Genomic DNA, 20,980 nt, shown 5'->3' with positions numbered 1-20,980 from the left:
ACTTATAACATTTTTCTTTATTTACTGAATTTAAATGTAACAAATAATTCTAATGGCCACAGAGCGCGTCCTACCTTGAAGTCCTGGTCTGAGAGGTAATCCTCCAGACGCAGAGGGTCCACTCCCTCTGGCAGCGGTTTCCTGGTCAGCTCCTCGATGGAGTACTGCTGCTTACTGAGCTTGGACAGGGCCTCTTTCACCAAGATCACTTTTTTGGAGAGCCCAGCCTGCGAACACAGAGGCAGAAATACTCTACTTTCTATTTTTTTCACATTTAAGCTCAAACTCTGTCTTTTTGCAACACATTTAATCAAACATAACACCTGAATAAAAGGATAGAAAAAAGCACTGCACTATTGCTGTGATGCGTGGGACAAAATAATTTCCAGTTCAAGCTGTGACAGCTCCCTGACACCAACACTTCATAAGACAGAGACTGCAGTAAAAGACAAGCCATCACCCACCTTTGAAGCGATATTAGGGTCCTTTTCCCAGTATGGGAAGATGTTGGTGAAGGTCAGGGGTTCACAGCCTGCTAGGATCAAATAGGCCAGAGGGGGGCGCCGAGGATTCTTCTCTGTAGGTCAATGTTGTATTGAAAAACAGAAGGAAAACATAAGCCAAAAAAGAGACCGGACATTTAAGTACAGAATATTAGAGACTTTACATAAGAACAACATTACTCAGACACACACGTTACTATGAAAATCATCCCTGCATGACTCAACTGTTAAAGTGAAATCTGTGATCTGAAGATTTTTATGGCCTCTCTCTTTGATTTCTCTTCTTTTCTTATATTAAAAAAAATGATGATGAAGTATTTGTGAAGAATATTGCAAGACTTTAAATAAAATGTTCAAAATGCTTGTGTGTGACCTCTGACCTTTGCAGTACTGCAGCACAGTTTCCATGGCGCACTTCCTCTCGCTGTCCCAGCGCATTTTCGCAGATCCGGTGCACTGTGTGTCTTCAGGCTGCCAGCCCTGCCACAGATACACCTCCATACGGTTGTCGAGCAGAAACAAGGCTGAAGAAGAAATAGTGATGTGATAAGATAGCAAGCCATAAAATGATTACACTGAACTTTTGTGTTGCGTTTGAACTGTTGCAAAATATTTGTGATGCATGTGGCATTAGCAGGCGTTCCTCTTGATTCCATCTTTCTTCATATCTGTAGATGTTTGCTGAAGATAAACCTGAACTTGCTTCGCTAACTTTAAATTCTTTAAGAACTGAAATGTAGAAATAACTGAAATGTGACATTGCTCGCAACTTGTGTTACCTGGCTGTTGTGCTGCGTAGAGGTTCTCCTGCAGGAAAGGCATCGCCATGACTCCTTCTGCTACCCTGGCGGGATACAGCACCTCCTCCCCTTCAAACACCCCGGAGCTCGCACTTAAGCTGAAGAGCCGCGGTGTGTGGTTGTACTTTCCTGGATCTGCAACACACACACACACACACATATTATTTCTCTATCTACATATCTACATTCTGCTAAACACCTGGATAGTTGCTAAGCAGCGCATGTTGGGCCGTACCATCCAGCATACAGTCGTAGGCCTTCTTGTCTTTCAGACCCAGAGCCTTCACAAACTCCGCAGGTTCAGATCCTTCCTCCACCTCCTCCACTTTCACACTGCTGCTGAGGCTCAGGCCTAACTCTGACGGATGCCTTGAAGACACAGACACGTGTTGATCTGCAGCCGCAGCCAAACATCCATTCATACATTTACACATCCTGTGCCTTACCTCTGGGTTAGTTTGTCCACTGCTCTTTTGGCCACCTGCTTGGCGCTTGCATGAGCTTTGCAGCCGTGCCACAAGTAGAGCTGGCCTTTCTCAGCATTAAGCAACACCAGGCTGCCACGAGAGCGCAGACTGCTAGGCTGGCAGTCCACCTCCACCAGCAAGGCCTCTGACTCTGCCTCACCACGGACACAAAACAACCTCCAGGCTTCTGCAGAGGTGAAACAGACGTGGCATGCTTTCATGTTTTCTACCAGAACCACCTAAATAATTCATTCGGTTTATGAAATATTGTGAGGCTTTAATCTTTTACAACAAGTCAAAGTTTCAACATGAGATTTTTTTGGTTACCTGTGTTGTTGGTGTTGTTCTCTCTGCTGCCCTTATGGATGATCAGACCTCCCTGGAAGAGCTGCAGGAAGCAAGGAGGTTCTTTTCCCTGAGTCACCAACACCTGGAGAGCCACCCACAAAGAAAAAGGTGAACAAAGCTGGATCTAAATTTACTTTCAACAAGCAGGGATTGTGATTCTAACACTTATTATGGCTATTTTTGGTGCATCTGTGACTCACCTGTGACCCCCTGTGGCTTCCGAGCTCCACTGTCATGAGAGCGGAGGTTCCCTTCTCGCTGGCGCTGGAGTGGCGGCCCTGCCAGAAAAAATATGCAGCCCTCTCTCTCCCAGGACCTCCAGTGCTCAGCTCCCCGGGTTTCTGCCGCTTCCCCACTGGAAGAACAGAGCACAGAAAACCTTCTGCTTATTCGGTTCAGGCTTTCAGTGACATAACAGTCAGCTTTTCTTCACATGCTGTTCTGACGAATGTGTGCCAACATGGCAAGCAAGTGAAGCCACACAAACACAAATTTATTATTATTATTTTTGCTCCCCACACGCATCTTCTTCCACTATTTATTCTGAGGCTGTGCCAAAATGTGACTCACCGAGCGTGGTGACAGAGTACTTCCAGCGGATGATGTAGGCGTCGCCCTCGTGCAGCTGGCCCAGGCTTTCCTCAGGCACTTCCTCCTCTCCGTGCTCTCTTATGTGCCACGCCTCTACGGCCACAGTTGCTAACTCTGCCTGCCTCCCATCCTCCGTCCTCACCAGGCCGTGACCCCGCTGGACATCGATCCCCTCCAGAATGGTCTTCACCGGCTCCGGCTCATTGTTCAGCAGATCTTTAGCGTCACATGGGTGGAGCTCCAAGTCAAGTGGGGAGCGCACAGTGGAGTGGACTGGGCTCTGAGCAAACCAGGACACTTTTAATTAGCTTTAAATTTGTTACTTTAAAAAAAAAAAAAAAACCCAAACCCCAACAAACAAAACAAATCTCCTCTACCTTAACTTCCTCAGCTTGAGCCGCTTCCTCTTTCTTCCTCTCAGCCCAGTCCAGGAACTTCTCTCTGAACAGGGACGTCTCATTGTGCTCTGACAAACGACCAAACAGAGCCCAGCTCGGACGACCTTCCCCTTTCCTACATGTCACACACATGAAAGTTACCTTTAGTATTTTTAGTGTCTTCTCTGTGTGGCTGTACATGCACAGTGAGACCACTAGGGGCTGCAATATAACTAAAAATCTAACATAGCTCTCAGCTTGAACAGACAATAGAGGTTTCTGGCACAACTTCACCTACTTCCAAAGTGCATAGAGAAGAACAAGAGTCTGAGGAGGTTGAAGCTCCAGCAGCGCATGCAGTTTAAAGAACAGCTTTATTACTTAACCAAACAATAAAGCTGTTCTTTAAACTACATGTGCTGCTGAAGCTCCAAACTTCTTAAACCATTTATAGCTGCTTTAAATGTGAGATGACCACATCATGCATTTAAAAAGCACCCCAGAGAGGACAGAATACAGGATTAACATGTCACACTCACTGAGGCGTGTCCTGGTTTGTGCAGGAAGCATCCAGCGGGTTGACTCTGGAGTTGCTGTAATCGTAGCTGCCGCTGTAGAGCTGTTTGCCTAGTTTGACGGCCACTTTTCTGTCGCTCAAGGGCACATCTTTCCCGTGCCACACGTACACTTCGCTGCCAAAATCAAACACCAACACCTGGTGTGAGACAACAGCAGCAAGAGGAAGGAGGAGAGAGAGACGTTGGTTAAGTGTTTACTGAAATCTCTGTCTTGACTTTTATGGACGCGTCCTAAAGATCTTCAGCTTCCTGTAAGCCTTTAAAGACTTAAAGGCTTGTCGGAGAATGAAATGGACTGAGTTTCTATTCCACTTATCAGAACTTCCCAGACATATGAGTGACATCACCTCTTTAGAGTCGAGCAAGGACACACTTGGGATAGAGGCCCAGGCGTCTTCGTGAGGCACCAGCTTGTCTCCCTGGAGTCTGTACACGCCATTAGAGTCCACCACGCCACTCTCGTACAGCTCATCCTCCTCTGGCTCTCCCGCCCCTACAATCAAAAACAGGGTAAGCACATGTGTGCGGTGGTGTGGGGGCTCAGTGTTTAAACAGATAATCCTTCAAGAGGATAAGAGAAGTGCTCTAAGGAGAGTTTGACAGAATATCTACTGGTACTAGTCAGTATTATTAGAGATACAGAGGTCAGAGACTGTGTTGGTGTTTACTTATGAAAATGTGTGCACGTACCTCTGTATTTGGTCTTTCCACCCAGCAGGGTCCAGAACTCTTTGGCCCATCTGCTCTCAGTGTTGATGCCCTCCTCCAGCACCGTCACCTGAGGGGCCTTACAGCCGAGGTCCCTCTTAGCCTGAACGAACGCCGCCATCTCCGACGCCTGTCCACACAAAGCACACGTTACAGCAAATACACAGCAATCACATTTTTTTCTATATGTGTAAGAGCAGACACATATTAGCTCATTTAATCCATCTGTAGTGATCGGACTTTGTGAAAATGAGAACACAAAGCAGTTACACTATGCTAACTTGTGTGAGAATAGCACAGGCAACACTTATGGCTGCCCCACATCCTGCAGGCCCTACTCAGACAGGGCCCTCACCCAACCAAATCAAGTATTCCGAGTAGTGAGAAAATAAATGATGAAATAGAGGTGGAGGAATCATCTGAACCTGTCTCAGCCGGGTTGGGTCTTATTAATTCAGCAATTCTGTTTGGTAACCACAAGAATCCGCCACCCTGTAGTGTCAGCTCTCCAGCTCAGGCACAGCCTTTGATCTACTGATGAAATTCAGCTGATATAAACACTGACACCATTGTCTACTTACCTGTATATGTTTGAGGGTTCAACGTATCCCTGTTTATATATTTTATGTTTTTATGTTCAATATTTTACATTTGGAAACAAACATGTTTTAGGTTGAACTCCTAAAACCAAAGTGGTTCTCTGTTGCATCTCTTTAGTGTGATGATTGTTTGAGTCACAGATCAAACAGTGTAAAGACGTCTTTATGTCAGAGACCTTATTTTGGTTTCATGGATTTTAAGATTTTTGGTTGAGACCTCAGGATCTTCAGAGAGAAATTTGTTAAAACTCACTTTTCACGTGAAGATACTGACATATAATAACTGAAAAAGTTCACATAACATGAACGTCTGACAACCTTTTTTGATTTCAGTGGCAGAAACAAGCTTTCATACATTACACAATGCGATAAACACGAGAGCAGCAGAGATCACCTCCCACAGGACAGTGTCCCTTTGGTAGGTACAGTTAAAGCCTTTTATAATCCGTTTGTTTAAACTCTGAATATATCAAACATCAAACTTGATCCTGCAGTTCATGATGGAAACAGCCCGTCAATGCACAACATTATCTGCTCTGAATCTCTTTGTTTTTTCAAATGTGGTCATTAGGGTGCTGATTCAGTGTGTGAGGTTCACTACCTTTGCTTTCTCAATGACATTGGCGAACTCTCCACTCCACATGTAGCAGTGCTTTGGTGTTATCAGAAGAAAGCAGTCACCACTGTTTAGAGACTGAGCTGTGGGCTCCACCAACCGAACCTGGACGTGCCTCCGCCCTTCACAAAGTAACAAAAAAAGACCTTTTACTTATTTGAAACATTAAAAGGATTTAAACTGTGGAAAAAAAGAATTTGATTTACCAAATATTTTTAAGAAATGAAACAAGAAACATTTTACTGAACCTTTGATCGCTTCAATATTCAACACATAATCATAGAAAGAGTTAATCCCCTCGTGTTTCCTCACCTTTGATGCGGATAAGCATGAGCTTATTGAAAGGAACTGCACTGTTATTGGTCACAACATCAGTGGACTTCACACTTCGCAGGTTCACCTTGCGAAAGTTTTCCTTGCTGGCCAGACCGGCCAAGGCAACGTCAGCCAGGTTCGAGTGTTTTGCCACTGGACAGGTGAGAAAACAAGAACAGGGACTCAGTTACACATCAGCTCTTGAAATATTTAACTGTTTTGAGGTTTTGATGATTTTCTGTTCCTTTTTCTAATTCTTCATAAACAAAGAGACGAGACACACTTTAATTATTTCTTTCATGTGAGCTATACTAGCACACAGCACACGTAGCTGTGGTGCTCACTTCCTCTTTTGTAATCCGTGAAGACGTCACTGTGGTCAGTCAGCAGAGTAGAATACTTGTTCAAGCAAACATCACACTAATATGATTATGCAATAACTGGCTGGCAACAGCCCCACAGCTTTACCTGAACATCATTTTCATATTTTCTTCTTACATACAGTGTGTTTACGTTATGGCTGATTCACAACATAAACAAGAAATTCACTCTCCAGACATATTTCCTGTATAAAATAATTCACTGACTTTAATGTGATTTTTTTTCTTTTTTAGAAATAACCCTTTTTGTGCTCCTTTAAAGCTATCCAAGACTTTCTGGCTATCCTGGGTGAGAATATACTGTAAGCACTGCTACAATAGGAAAGTTTGAGCACTTACTCCTCTCCACTTGGATCCTCTTGGTCTCCACAGTGGCTACGTTAAGCCTCTGCTCGGTGTAGACCTGCCTGATGTCATTGCGGGCAGCTAAAGCTCGCAGAGGGTTCCTGGAGCCTTGGTTCCTTCTGGCTGGTCGCACCGCTCGCTTGTGCTCTGCTACTGCTGAAGTGAGCCTGATGACAAAGTTTAAGAACTTAAAAATATTATAATACTAAAAAACAAAGGACAAAAAACCCCATTTATGGTTATTACAAACTTACTTTGGCGACTCAGTCGGGATCTGGCTTAGGTCTTCCTCAGTCACCACCACGCCGGTGTCCTGGATTGTTGAGGGCGAGACGGATCTGTAGAAGTTGCCGAACGTCTCTTCGTCGTCCAGCTTCATCACTTCTTTCTCCATCTCTGCTGTCACCTCGATGGTGGATGTCTTGCTTTTGCTCACGCCTGCGCCCACCAGCCATAACATCGGCAAGAAGAAAAGATGGAAAAGGAAGTGCTACAAAGACTTTTTGTGCATAACATTTCTGGCATTTTACAGGTCAAAGGTCACATGTGGTGATGGATGTCCTGTGATGTTTATAGCTCAACTGCTTACACTAATTGAAAGTCAACATCTTTTTTTAATGTTATTAAATTAGTGTGTATTATATTAATAGGATGAAACAGAGAAGAGCTTACTAAACTGCACAGGGATAAAGATTTACTTAAAAAAAATAATAAACAGGACAAAAAATAAATGAATAGGAGGAAAAATAACAATTCTGCAATTTTACTTGTGCATTTATTTATTTTTGCTTAAACTCCTTAAAGTAAAAAAAAAAAGCTCCAAAAGCTTAATTTAATCTGAAAAACAAATGTTCTGCCAATCTCATCGTTTCCACTAATCCACATGGTGGCCCAAACATTTGTGTTGGCAGTTGCGCTGCGTGATTCTTAAACGCTTAAAAATATGTTCCTGTCTGTTGCCTCCACATGTTGAAGTGGTCAAAATCATGTTTGTTTGTTTTTTGGCAAAGACACAATTTTTGTAGATTTGCCTCAGCAAACGATCAGCAGTGGATTTTAAATCAAACATTCAAGATGTGATTGAAATGCAGACTTTCAGCTTTATTTCAGTGGGTTTAACTACAGTTTTGCATTAACTGTTAAGGAATCACAGACATTTTCATACAGACCCGTGATGTACAGAGGCAAAATGACAAAAACGGTGTTTTTCAACAGATTAAGTCAGACACAGCTCTAGATTTTAACTTTGGAATGACACATTTTTACAGACTCGGTATAATCGTGTACTATACGATTGTGCAATACATCATCAAATTCAATACTGTGTACAATAATCAGAAGCAGAGGAAGTGTACCTTTATTGTGGAGCTTGTCTAGGAAGGACTCCAGCTTGTCGAGCCGTTTATCTCCTTCCACCTTGACATCAGATCGAGTGGAGATTTCTGTACAGCAGAGAAAAACTCATTTACTTTTCAGTGGATTTTCCAACTATCTTTTTCATCTGTTCAAGTGGCAGTTTGAGCCATATTTAATCATGAATATATTTTTAAAAGACCTTTGAGTGAGGTATTAGAAAGATTTACAGACCTTCAAGAGGTTTGACGGGTGTTGCATTAGCCTTCTTCAGAGCTCGAATGGGTGACTCTTCTATTCCTGACACGAGACCTTGCAAAAAAAATAAAACGTTTCAGTATTGGTTATTTGTTTGTTTGTTTTTTGGTCTTTAAATTCAAATGTTTGGTTTTTTGTGACTGTCTGGACTACAGAGATATTTGTATCTACTTTACAACGAGTGCATTCAACCCGATGGCTTGGAAACGTCCTATTCAAAGTAGTACGCTTTGTGTAATCAAATATAGGTCGTCTGCGTCTGTTGGGAGGGTTGGATTTCTGTGTATAATGTTATAAGGGCTGCAGTTATTAGGGTTGTTGTCAGTGGAAAACAATGAGCTTATTCAGGCCAACTAAAGCCCAGAGTATAGTTTCACCTTTCTTGGCCATGCGTCCAGCCACAGTGAACTGGTTTGAGTCGTTGGCCGCTCCTTTGCCTTTGCTCTTCCACTGCTCCTCCTTCTCCTTGAGAATTTTCATCCTGTCTGCCAGCGACATTTTGGGCTCCACATCTACGTTGGATTTCTGTTGAAACATTCAAACACTTTCAGCTTTGTATTTGTTTGTGTGTGTGTTTGAATGCAAATCTGTTAAGGCTTACACTCTGATAAACTGTGTACACAAGAGCAGACACACATGAAAACGTGGTGCAGTAACTATGAGAGAGGAAAAAGTGTTGCATCAGGAAAACAGAGACTCTGATGAGGGTGAAGGAAGGAGAGTGAAACACTCATACAGGCAAAAATTACTCTGTCGGCGAGTTAGGAAAATTTAATACTGGCAATAAAAACCAAGACCTTTTTTTCTTTTTCAAATCCATCTCTCACCCATTATTCAGCACACCGTTCCTTCTGTGATTTACTCCTGCTGCCATTTTTGCACCTGAACTCGACCATTAAAAGGGAATCGGTAGTAGTTTACTGGCCTCCCTACAGCCCGGGAACTGTGTTGCGGTAATTAATGATTTTCCAGTCTGAAATATTTAGGTTGTTTCTGTCACACTTTTCCCTTTGCTGTCTAATTAGTAATTCACATCGTGCGCAATGTGTGCCTTTTTTTGTAGTTGATTACACACAGCTTAGTCAGTGACTGCACAGATTTAAAAAAAAAAAATAACAGAATTAACTGCTAACCAAGCATGAAAGGTCATAAAAAATGTCTACACGATTAGATTTTACATTTATTTATGCATGCAAGCTGTACGTACGGCATTTAAGCAGCGCAAGATGAAAGCTAAACTGGCTAAACGACAAACAAATGTTTGGGATTCCCCGCACCAAACAGCTGGAATGTTCTCGGCAGATGAGTAACTATCTGTGTGATCTGTTGACTCTTACTCTATAACTCATCGCCTCATCTTTACTGTAAGCTCAGAAACCTTAAACTCTTACAGATGCTAGAGGCAGCTTTAAAGAGAAAAACATATTTAGCTAAATTTGGGATTAACAGAGGTTCAAAAGAAGCTGTCGGTGCAGTTTATTGTTGTTGTTTTCATTATTTTTCTAACACTGAAGTGACACGAAATCATTTGGCAAAACTACCATCTTCTTCTTTCAGCTGTTTCGCCAAAGCAGATCATCTTCCTCCATCTGTTCCTATCCCTCGCATCCTCCTTAATCACACCAACTCATATCCTCCTTCATGGCATCCATGAGTAAACGTCTAATAGCAATTTACACTTTATTATAAATGTACCATTAGGTCTCTCTACAGTTGTTGTTGCAAAATGCTAAGCACAGTTAAAAGAAAACGTATGCAGACACAAATCTCTGTGAGGGCAGGTTTACACTCAAACACCACGTCAAGCCAGTCAGTTAAGAGACAATTATATTTTTAGGTAATATAAAACAGAAATCAGAGATCAACAAAGTGCAGTCATCCAGTTAATCCTCCATTTTTATTTATTTATTTTTTTTAAATACTTGGATTTACAGCTTCTCTCCCATGTAGATAAGACAGCGGGGTCCTGTTCAGTGTTTCATATGAGATAACAGACTTTTGTTGACGCTCCAACAGGCACAAAGTTGGAGACCCAAGGTCAGATCAGCACACTCCAAAAACAGTCCATCGGGCATTACCTCATTACCTTCAGACATCACTTAGTAGGAAAAAATAATCCTTTTGTGAATCAAGAAAATCATTTTTGATCAGCCAATAAATCGCACATCTATAGAGCACATCCAGTCTCATATTTAACAATATTAGAGATAAAACATATCTTTGGCCTCTGCTATATTTAGCACACTGAAATATAATAAATGTGCTTTTTTTTACTGTGTATGAGAAAATGGAAAAACGAAGAGGGAAAAAAAGCATGCTGACATGCTCAAACAATTATCCACCAAATCAAATCGCACGTTCTCTCTCTCTCCTTCCGCGTCTCGCCATTTCAACCTGAACTTTATTTTGTGCTTTCATATCGAATGTGCTGCCATATGTGCTCAAATATTTGCCTTACATGAGACAAAAGCTCAAAGAATTAAGACTGAACCATGCTGGAATGCACAGACACATGAATAGGCTAATAAAGAGCTTTTCTACTCTAACAGACAAATCCCTCTAAAACATTCCTGCTCTTTTGCTCATCTCACACACTAAAGGGTGAGAGTTACTCTACAAGGCACTCTGTGTTTTTCTTAAAATCACTTCAAGAGCAAGAAAGCCCGAATAAACATTTCTGCATACCAATAACACACTTTTGGACTACAGGACTAAGTAAAGTCTGCTTCTTGCAGTCAAAAACTACAACTTCAACCCTTTCCATATTATATTTCATGCCTGCTATAATACAAACAATATCTCCCTAATCACAAAGTCTTGGAACAACTCTCACAAACTTGCACATTGCGATAGCCCCTCAAGCTAGCACGCTCCTCTGGAGTCAATCAGAAAAGGGAAATACCTTGGCCTGACAGGACCCCGGAGAGAGTGGAGGAGAGGAAAAGACCTCAAAGCCCCACAGGAAACCACTTTTCTACCCCCGCTTTACCGTACAGTGTGGGCAGCTTTTTGGGCAAACCACTAACACAGATATCGACCACCTGTAGTTCAGCAGACCGCATTCATGTAGCAAAAGAAAGGGTGTCGACAGCTCTGAGTTCTCAGTGGGACTCGATGAGGGTGAGAGGCTGTCCGGGACACAAGTTGAGAAATACGAGCGAATGTTAAGCAGGTAAGTCCATGCATTGTATGTATGTGCGCGCACACACACACACAAACACACTCACCTGAAGGGGTGGGGAAAAGGATGACAGGTAGATGCCAAAGTCAAAGAAAGGGGAAGAGTCTGCATGTGAGGACAGAGGCCATAAGAGCACAGCAAGACAGAGGAAACTAGGGGAGGGAAAATATAAGAGGAGAAGAAGAAAGGAAAAATATAACAGAAGAAGAATTAGAAAAGAAGAAGGGCAACAGTAAAGACAAGGATTATTTATATAGCATAAAGTGGGTGAAGCTGAGACCGTTTTAAAAGCTGCATTAAGAGATAGCACATACGAGTCTCTGTCGATCGCTAATAGACTCTCTAATAGACTTTCTGGGAACAACACACATACGTCTAATGACTAGTTAATGCACTTAAGTTTCTGTGTGGGGCCTGCACTGTCAGTGTGTTAGCTTGTGGAGGGATGCCAGACTGTTCTTTGTTAAGTCATCTCTGAAACATGAAACCCAAAAACTTAGCAAGCCTTCAAGGATTTTACAGCAAACAATTTTAAACAATCTTCAAGAGTCAGTATGTTTTTGTAAAGGACACCTAAAACAGCTTGGTTTTTAATGTTATTAACCATTAGCTCAAAACGTGTAGCCATCACTCATTGCAATTTATGACTAACAGGCACAATAGACCCTCTTTAAATTAAATTTACAACAAAGCATCACTTTACAGCACCATGGTGTACAGATCAGCTTAGCAGGCTTAACAGGAAACATCTGGAGCCGATCATGGCCTGTACCATGCGTGTTACATTTTCTGCTCTTCCACATAGTAACCGAAGAGTAAAAACATCTCAAATAACTTGGCAGCGTATGAGATAAGAGAAAATGTTTAACATGAAAACTCGAGTCTGACTGATTCTGGATTTTTGAGGCTGTAAGAAAAAACAGATCTATTAGACAGGATTCTCTGGACAAACTATGTGAACACACATGTCCATTTACTCAAAGCTTTCCTCTGTCTGAAATCGAATCACTAGACACTTTATTAGATACATATGTTCAACTGCTTGTTCATGTAAATAACCAGCCAATCACATGGCAGCAACTCAATTCATTTATATATGCATACATGCTTAAGATGACGTGTGTAAGTTTAAACTGAGTATCAGAAAGGAGAAGAAAGGTGATTTCAGTGAATCTGGACAAAGCATGGTTGTTGGTGCCAGACAGGGATTTGCTGGGATTTTCTCCAAACAGTCATCTCAAGGCTCAGGGAATGACATGAAAAGGAAAAAATATCCAGTTAGTGGCAGTTCTCTGTGTGAAAATGCTCTGTTTATGTCAGAGGTCAGAGGTGAATTGTCAGACTGCTCTGAGCTGATAGTTTCTAAAATAACCACATGTTATAGGATGCAGAAGCGCATCTCTAAACATACAACACATCACACCTTGAAACAGATGGGCTACAGCAGCAGAAGACCATACTGGGTGGGGTTCTCTGCTGTTGGCATCTGTTAGTGAAGAAAAGGAAACTGAGGCTGCATTCAGAGGGACTCACCAATACTGGACACTAGATGCTTGGTCTCATGAGTTTCAATTTCTACTGTGACATTCGGACGGTAGGGTCAGAATACGGTGTAAAAACCATGGAAACATGAATCCATCCTGGCTCAAAGGTTCAGGGTGGAGCTGGTGGAGCAATGGTATGAAGTCAACAGATCGCAAACTGATAGAGTACCTTAGGGATGTAGTGTAACATGAGATTTGCATCATGGATGCAATGAACTTGCAGCAAATATGTGATGCCAAGAATGAAAATCCCAGAGGAATTTTGAAGCATCTTCTTGAATCAATCCCAAGAAGAATTAACGCAGTTCTGAAGGCAAAAAGTGCGTCCAACCCAGTACAGGCAAGGTATAACTAATGGAGTGTCTGACAACTGCATGTGCATCTGCTACATTTCAGACAACTCATACCACAGCGTAGATATATCTGCAATAGGCCAATATCATTTGGTAATATTTGTCTGGCTCTAATGAAAACCAATGGCCTTTCCACATGAGAGAGACATGTTCCCCATGGAAGTAAATGCCCCATGGCTAATGCAGACATGGCACTAATGCCGGTAATTTAGTCAAACCCTGTATTAGCTGCATCCGTGACATAAGTTGGTTTCCCAGACCTCTACAGTAGCAGCCACAATAAACAGTAGGTTCCAATTCACAAGCCTCAGACAGAAGTAAAGGAAGCGATCCAGAGACATTTCAGACACCAGCTTGGCACCCGTTCATGCGTGCGAGTGTTGAGGATGCAGTTTTTGTGCCATCACTGGAAATACACTAAAAAAATTTTTTATGGCTTTAGCATGGATTTATCAGAACGAATAAAGACCACACAAATATGAAATGACATCATGCTTCAGTATTTGGGGATTTGCTCAAATTTTGGCTGCTTGCACTCACTCATAAAGTGGCTTTTTCCAGACCTGGATTTGTTCTAACGTTAGCTCATATTTGGATGAACCCAAACCAGTAATCCCCTGAGAAAAATCACTGATCTTGACAGACACCCAGCCAAAAATAAAAAATAAAAATATATAAATAAATATGACATCATTTCAATCTTAAGAGTCCATTTAACTGTTTTGGGGATGTCCATGCAGAACACACTGGATTTTTTTCACTTGTGCAGTACCATCCAGTACAAGCACTTTCAGTGGACTGGTTTTTGTATGGTGTAGTCTTGTGTTTCCACTTGAATACTTGCTTTGTGTGGGTGGTCATGTTTTTGTAGAAAAGAAGAGCGTGTAGAAACCTGCATAAACTTGCATCACCGCCAAGTACGACAGTTGCTTTAGCATGTATCTACTAGACCGTTTACACTGACCTGTGCAAAACCGTATGATCTGGATGTTTATATATATTTCTGAGAAATGAAAGTCTGTTAAGAACAAAAAAGCTAACCCTGTGGAGGAAATTATTGTTTTAACTTAGAGAAGTGAAGAAGAAAGAGTGCAAAAGCCAACAAAGGAAGGAAGCATAAGCTTGGAAGGCTTGCAGGTGTTTGGCCATGGTGTAGGATTTTATTTTTACAAGGGGTAAAAGGTGTGTCCTTCATTCTCTCTGGCAGGCTAGCTATGCCCTGGATCTCTGGCTTTAGCATCGCCACTCCTATATCCGCTGCACCGCCAAGCCCTTTCTGACCTCACACCTCTTTGGCAGCAATTCAGGCAAACAAGCTGATTCAGCAAAGGAATAAATGTGTCCACAGCCAAGTCTTTTCTTTGCCTTTACACAAAACTGATGGTAATCTGCAACATATGGCTGTTTTTTGCTCATTACCACCCTTTTCCCAGTGAAGAAAAAGCCCTGCAACCCTGCCAACACAATAGCCTCCAGCAAAAATGACCAATATAAAGTTTTGTAGAGGTGCAATTTTACAAAGTGAACAAGCTTGCGACCAGCAATCACATATTTGTTCAGTAAGTAAAAACTCACCTTTTTCTTCCAGGCACCTTCAGCATCTTGGAGCTGGTTGAAGCGGTCAGCCAGTGACGTCTGGATCACCTGAGATGGCCTCGCCTTCTTCGGTGTGTCCTTCTCACCTTCTCTACCGAGCTCAGTCAATCTAAAAAGAAAACAAGACACATGAATCCTTTTTGCTTCTCTTTAAAAGTCTGAACCTTTCAGTAATTTTAAAGAAGTTTAAATTTCCATCTTATGCATGATATCGATTTTTTTTTGTCTCAACCTGAGTGTCTGATCATGTTTCTCCACATGCTGACCTCTGTTTGAATGACGAGCTCTGACTTCCATCCAAACTGCTCTCGAGCTCCTCGACATCTTCTGACATTGTGGAGGACTTCTCCAGGCTCTCATCAGGGGAGGGACTCCGCATCTCCTCATAGCTCCCTCCACCGCTACTGCTGCTGCTCCCCCTCTGATATCTGTTGACACTGATGCACCCTCCGTCTGGGATGTCATCTGTTAATGACTCATCCTCTTTGCCATTTTCCCCATTAACCTCTTCTTCCATCTCTTCTTCCTCCTCCTCCTGCTGCTCCACCTCTTCCCGCTCTTCTTCTTCTTCTACCTCCACCTCCTCCTCGTTGTCTTCACTCTGAGGGTGGCTTAGGGTGACACTACTTTGTTGTGCTGGAAAACGGTCAGGCATGGAGCCGTCGCTGTGGTCTGACTCCACACTAGTAGAGCGGCTTTTCTTTAGGATTCCCTTGATGCCTTGAGGCCCCGAGTCTTGGCGCTTCAGCACAGCGGCAGACTGGCAGGGAGGACTGGGAGGGGGAGAGGCGTCTCTGTTTCTGCTGAGTGGGAGAGCTCTGTCAGAGTGGAGACTGGAAGACTGTAGAGGGGAAACAACACAGAAGGGTTTTTTTTAATTTATTTTATTATTAGCAGCCATTATAATATGAAAAGAAACCCTGCAATACAACTTTTAAATCTAACAGCTTTCTCAGTTTTTCGGCATTTAGAGTGAAAAATCTATTTTTCTTTCTCCCTCTCTTCTCCATATTTGTACAACCTAATACAATCAACACAAAGACAGATTCAAGTGCTTACTCACTGCTTTCAGTGACCTACTCCCACGTTAAGGTTAGTGAGTCACATTAAATATGATGATGACTTAGTCTCACTCCCCCCCCCCCCCTCTAAGAATGTCAACATATCAAATACGGATATTGTAAACAAATCTGAAAGACTTTTTTGTCTTTTGCAATATAAGGAAAAAATTCAGATAGAGAAACCGGTGTCAGAAAGCAAAGCTTTTTGAAAATATTAGAAATTCCAAGGCCAGACCATGAATTTCTTCCCTGCAAAAAGAGGAGGCATGATCATGTCTTTAATATGCTATAACTTAGCAAAAGCAGCTGTGACAGCAGACACTAAGAGGTCAAAGGTGATGAGAGGGTGCTGGTTTAGGAAGAGACGCACAAAGAAGTAAGACTGCAAGGCCAGCTGGGTGTAAGAGTAAAGTCCAGCGCTAACTCGGTGGCCTCCTTTAATGAACTCCAGAGTTCGATACGTGTGTGGGCATTTACACGAAGAAGTATGTGTGTGTACTTCATCTGATTACTTTCGAGAATCGGTTTGGGTCACGTTATAATATTTTGTCCAGATGAGGGAGTTATAAATCAAGTTTACAGAAAAAAACCTAAACTAAACTAAACTAAACCAGACCAGGAAAAAACAAAACAAAACCAAGTAAAGAGTTTTGGAACTAGAAATAGCAGATGTCTAGAAATAGGACATTTCAGAAAAGAATTCACAGAATTTTCCTTTTATAGGTTTGCCTATTGACTCATGAGAATCACTTCTTATTTTTATATACCTTCACAGTTTTATGAGTGCATTATTTTTCATTTAGGTAAGCTGACCTTTTCCTCTGTAGTGGCAGTGTCCTCATGTTGCTGTTTCCATGAAGGTTCGTCCGCGGACTCCTTCTCTTCCATGACTTTGCCTGGATCAGGTTTATGGAGCCTATAATATATCAGAAAAAACAGAAATCACAAAGACCTTAGAACAAAATTAAACATTATATCAAGTTGCTGGACTAAACTGGCAACACTGATATGACTTTAAGCTTACTATAACATAAGGCTGCCACTGTGACAGCTTACATGGTGAATCCACAGTAATAAAAAGGAGCTGATGATACTCTCACTGTTTGTATTTTATTGATTTATAACTTCAGAAGCTCTTGAAACAGTAGTCTGATGTCTTTGAAACTTCAGCCATGTTTAATATGTGCATGTATGAGTATAATGTATACAGAAGATATAAGATTACATACAGAAGATATGTTAGCACAGCAGGCTTGCCCCCGGACTGTTCAAACCTTTTATTTGTGAGGGGCAGCCAATCAGAAAAGAGGTGAGGACCTAAATTGACTTGTTTCAGACAGCAGCTAATCTGAGGGGCAACACCAAGGTTCAGTATAAGAGAAAAAAATATCCTGAAATCATCTGAATCATGCAAAGCTACTCAAGAAGAATACAAATATAGATGCAGGTGTACATAGGAATCTAACCATTATTCACTATACATGTTGCAGGCAGTGATGAGGTTTAGTTGGAAATGGTGATGCACACACATACACACTGAAACAATTCCTGACTTGGGGAGAAGCTGAGAACAGTTTGTGGGATTCATTCAAACTCCACATGGACCAGAAGGGCCAGGAATGGTTTCAGTTATACCTTAAACTGATCCACACGGTGGTTACAGTGCTAAGTACAGTGTGGCTCTCACTGCAGCAGCTATTAACTTCAATCTGGTTTGAATCACTGTGGCTACCACTGACACCTGAGTGCTTGTGTGTTGATGCATGTGCACAAGCGTGCGTGCAAGACAGAGCAGTATTAAAGGCAAGCCCTGCAGGTTTATCTGGTTTATCTCTGCAGCTGTTTACAACATTAGACAGCCTGTAATTACCTCTGTGCTCCATTCAGTCTGCTCGCCCTGCATGTCACCGTGTTTCAAGGTATATCTAACTATTAATGTTGTGCTGTACAATGTATCACAGCCCACAAAAAAGACACTACAGCATTTAAACGGTTAATATAGTTCATCTAATAAAAGCGTTCGACCTGGCTGGAATTGCTTACCTCGTAGAGGTTTCCTTTTCCTCACTGTCGATTACCTGATGCTTTCCTTTAACATCAACTTGTCGGCCGCTGCTTCCATCTTCCATCCCCTCCACCTCCTACAGGTAAAGAAAAAATGGAGGGAGTAGTATCTTAAAGGCTAGGTTTAAGTTTTTAACACATACTTCTGAAGTCCTACGGCAGCTGTAAAGGATTTCTTGATATGGGAAGTAAATAAATGAATGTGGCTCCACCTCCCTCTACTTGAGAAAAGCAGTTAACCCCTGCAACGCAAACAGGGTGTTCCAGGAAAAAAAGATAAAAGGAAGTATGTGATGTCAAAGAGCAGGTATGACATATTCATCCACCCTGTGTACTTGCAGTGTAAGAATTAGAAAGGGATTAGCTGGGCTATATTTTTCATGTTAATGCAAGGGAACCGTTGAGGCAGGTTTCTTGTTTTTGTTGTTTCCTGCCAGGTCGTTTACAATTCTGCTTGTGTGCTTATTTTAAATGCTAATAAAACAGCATTAAGAAATTATGACTACCTTTAGACTGAACTATGGTAACTGTTCACCCAAGCTCGTAAACTAACAGGTTGTATATCTTGTGTTGTAACATAATAGCATCAATTTACTCATCAAAAGCAAAAGTGAAAGGATTTACATGTCTTCCTTTATATTTCTGTCTAATTGCCAGATTTTTTTTTCTTTAAACCTGCACACTGCAGCTGTGTGGGACCTTTGTCAGTAAACACTTTACTGAGCCCTGAGGTGACCTGGTGAAGATAAGTGGATCTCCAGCAGTGAGGAAATTAAACTCCATCGAATTAGAGGCTCCTTACAACCTAGGCGATGCTCACTGATTACAAAGAAGGAACACATTTTTCCACCGGGGAGGATGTGCTGCCTTCTGCAGAACAGATTTTTATACATTCAGGAAATTCTAAGTATAAATGAGCTGAATCTCTCTTTTATTGCTTCCATCCGAGCTGGAAGACATGCTGTAACCTCACTCCTACTCTGTCTCTTCTGATGGAGACACTGACTCACCTGCTTTTTTCAACAGGAGGAGAAATGAGTGATAACGGAAACGTGAAGACAGAAAATGGGCATCTGTCACTGCTGCTGACAGTCGAGTGAGGCATCTTAAAATAACAGATCTAGGTCAGAAGAACGGATGGAGGTGGGGGTGGGGGTGTACTGCGATTTTCAGTTGGGCTCCCAAAGAGAGGCTACTTTCCCAGCAATTTTTTGGTTCAAGCAACTTGCTGCCATCTGGGTTCACTTGGCCAGTCTTGGCACCGTCCCTAGTTTGCAGGCCCAGTTAGAACAGCTATTTACATCAAACATCATGAAACCTAACCACTTCTGAAACTTTAGCAGCCTGGGAAAGACCAACACTCAGTTCATTTTAAGAACACATGTGAAGCTCTCCCATAGGATTGAGGACATTATCGACATTTTTGTTTGAGTGCATCTTTTTATTTTTCCACCACCAATTCCACTGCCTGTGTGAACTGAAGTCATGACTTTGGCCAAGCATGCATCCAGGTGCAGGACATCTCTGTGCTGTATGGAAAGGCTCAATTTGTTATTAATGGTGCAAACCTCCAGAGGGGAGTTAGAGTGCACACCAGCTGCACTGGAAAGCTGCTGTGAGTAAATCAGCAAGGGGGCTGAAAGGGATAAACCAAAGACAAACGCACCCCAAAAAAAATAAAAAATAAAATAAAATATGTACATACGGCAACTGTTCTACCACTAAACGAACAGCTGATTGCCTAACCTTGATTTCTAATCTGTCATCTAAAGCTCATAGCCTTTTATTTTCATGAATGGATTTGATGTTTGTTCCCTAAAAAAGGTGCCAGGTCCTTACAACGAGGCAGTAGAAACAGATTTATGTGTCCACAACAAGTGCAAATATATACAAACAGACAAATGCATGAAGAGAGACAGATGGCAAACCAAAATACCGTACCTTAAAAAGAGACACGCTGGAAGTTGCACTTCTCTTGGAGTCCACAGGCTTTTTATCAACTAAAATGAGCACAGCGAATAAAAGAGTGAGAATTAATTGCTCCACAAGTGTCTTTCTTTCTGCCAGTGCAGTAAAAAACGATCAGTGGGAGTGTATGCAAGGGAAAATGATTCAGGACAGTGTGTTTGGCACAGAAAACAATGCATTTTTAAAGCTTGTACAAAAGTAGACATAACAGGTAATTTAATGCACTACACACCAATCTCTCTCTTGGTCAAGAAAAAAAATACTCATGTCAAAGGGCTCATGAGCTCCACTGGCTTCAGGGGGAGCCTGAAAAGTCAGTGGGGAGCGCCACAGTGAATTCAGCGAGTCTTTCAATAATGCAACAGTTCAACATCTGATGAGAGGAATACGTTTACTTGTGCATATGCGTTAGAGAGAAATAGAATTGGGTCTCATGTGAACTCCCTAATCAAGAACAGCCCCGAGAATATAATCTTCTAATCTTAACAAAAGGAAATCATTAAATTTTATGATACTCCAAAACAACACACACTTCTTAAGTCAACGCACTTAAATTCATTCCCGCGCTCTAAATCTGTTTTTATCGCCCCGACAATGTGACATTTTTACGCCAAAATAACAGCACGTCTCTGACAAACTCACTGTTTCCAATGAAAGAAAAAAGAAAAAGAAAGCTCCACTTTTAATTTATGTTTCCGAGCTCCCCTGCTGTCGAGAACATAGTGTTTCATCATCTGAATTAAATCATGCTAAGCATTGCAGACTAGTGACTCCACTCAGACTGTACTCTTATAGCTTTGACTTTAGTCCAGTCTTTAACATCATCACCCATCCAAGATCCAAACTAGAGAGAGAAAAAAAAAAACCTTCCACTGAAGTTTAAAGACTCGTCAGGTAGAGTTTCTTACAAGACTGCGATCTTTGTTTTACTGTTGATGCCCAGGTCAAAGGCTCAGGTCAAATGTAAATAACAGC

At 41.8% G+C, this 20,980-nt stretch overlaps 1 protein-coding gene across 4 annotated transcripts in view; it reads right to left on the bottom strand.

The window, feature by feature from the left end:
- The window catches only part of svild (supervillin d), a 50,720-nt gene that overhangs the window by 2,378 nt on the left and 27,362 nt on the right, over positions 1–20,980 (bottom strand). For all 4 annotated transcript variants that reach the window (XM_084937709.1, XM_084937708.1, XM_084937710.1 and 1 more), the window contains 25 exons: positions 19,979–20,037; positions 18,017–18,114; positions 16,787–16,889; positions 15,179–15,753; positions 14,892–15,021; positions 8,616–8,763; positions 8,215–8,292; positions 7,983–8,069; positions 6,882–7,065; positions 6,622–6,794; positions 5,900–6,055; positions 5,573–5,709; positions 4,355–4,502; positions 4,012–4,157; positions 3,626–3,801; positions 3,087–3,222; positions 2,689–2,989; positions 2,319–2,473; positions 2,098–2,200; positions 1,750–1,957; positions 1,539–1,672; positions 1,283–1,438; positions 884–1,027; positions 465–577; positions 75–227 (listed from right to left, as the gene is read on the bottom strand). In XM_084937709.1, the coding sequence (XP_084793835.1) occupies positions 75–227; positions 465–577; positions 884–1,027; positions 1,283–1,438; positions 1,539–1,672; positions 1,750–1,957; positions 2,098–2,200; positions 2,319–2,473; positions 2,689–2,989; positions 3,087–3,222; positions 3,626–3,801; positions 4,012–4,157; positions 4,355–4,502; positions 5,573–5,709; positions 5,900–6,055; positions 6,622–6,794; positions 6,882–7,065; positions 7,983–8,069; positions 8,215–8,292; positions 8,616–8,763; positions 14,892–15,021; positions 15,179–15,753; positions 16,787–16,889; positions 18,017–18,114; positions 19,979–20,037 (4,001 nt within the window). The remainder of the gene's footprint in view (positions 1–74; positions 228–464; positions 578–883; positions 1,028–1,282; positions 1,439–1,538; positions 1,673–1,749; positions 1,958–2,097; positions 2,201–2,318; positions 2,474–2,688; positions 2,990–3,086; positions 3,223–3,625; positions 3,802–4,011; positions 4,158–4,354; positions 4,503–5,572; positions 5,710–5,899; positions 6,056–6,621; positions 6,795–6,881; positions 7,066–7,982; positions 8,070–8,214; positions 8,293–8,615; positions 8,764–14,891; positions 15,022–15,178; positions 15,754–16,786; positions 16,890–18,016; positions 18,115–19,978; positions 20,038–20,980) is intronic.

Source organism: Perissodus microlepis, chromosome 8 (assembly GCF_051167445.1).
Source record: "Perissodus microlepis isolate ML-2025 ecotype Zambia chromosome 8, ASM5116744v1, whole genome shotgun sequence".
Lineage (NCBI taxonomy): Eukaryota > Metazoa > Chordata > Actinopteri > Cichliformes > Cichlidae > Perissodus > Perissodus microlepis.
The sequence above is the reverse complement of the archived record's forward strand: the minus strand, read 5'-3'. Positions and strand labels throughout refer to the sequence as shown.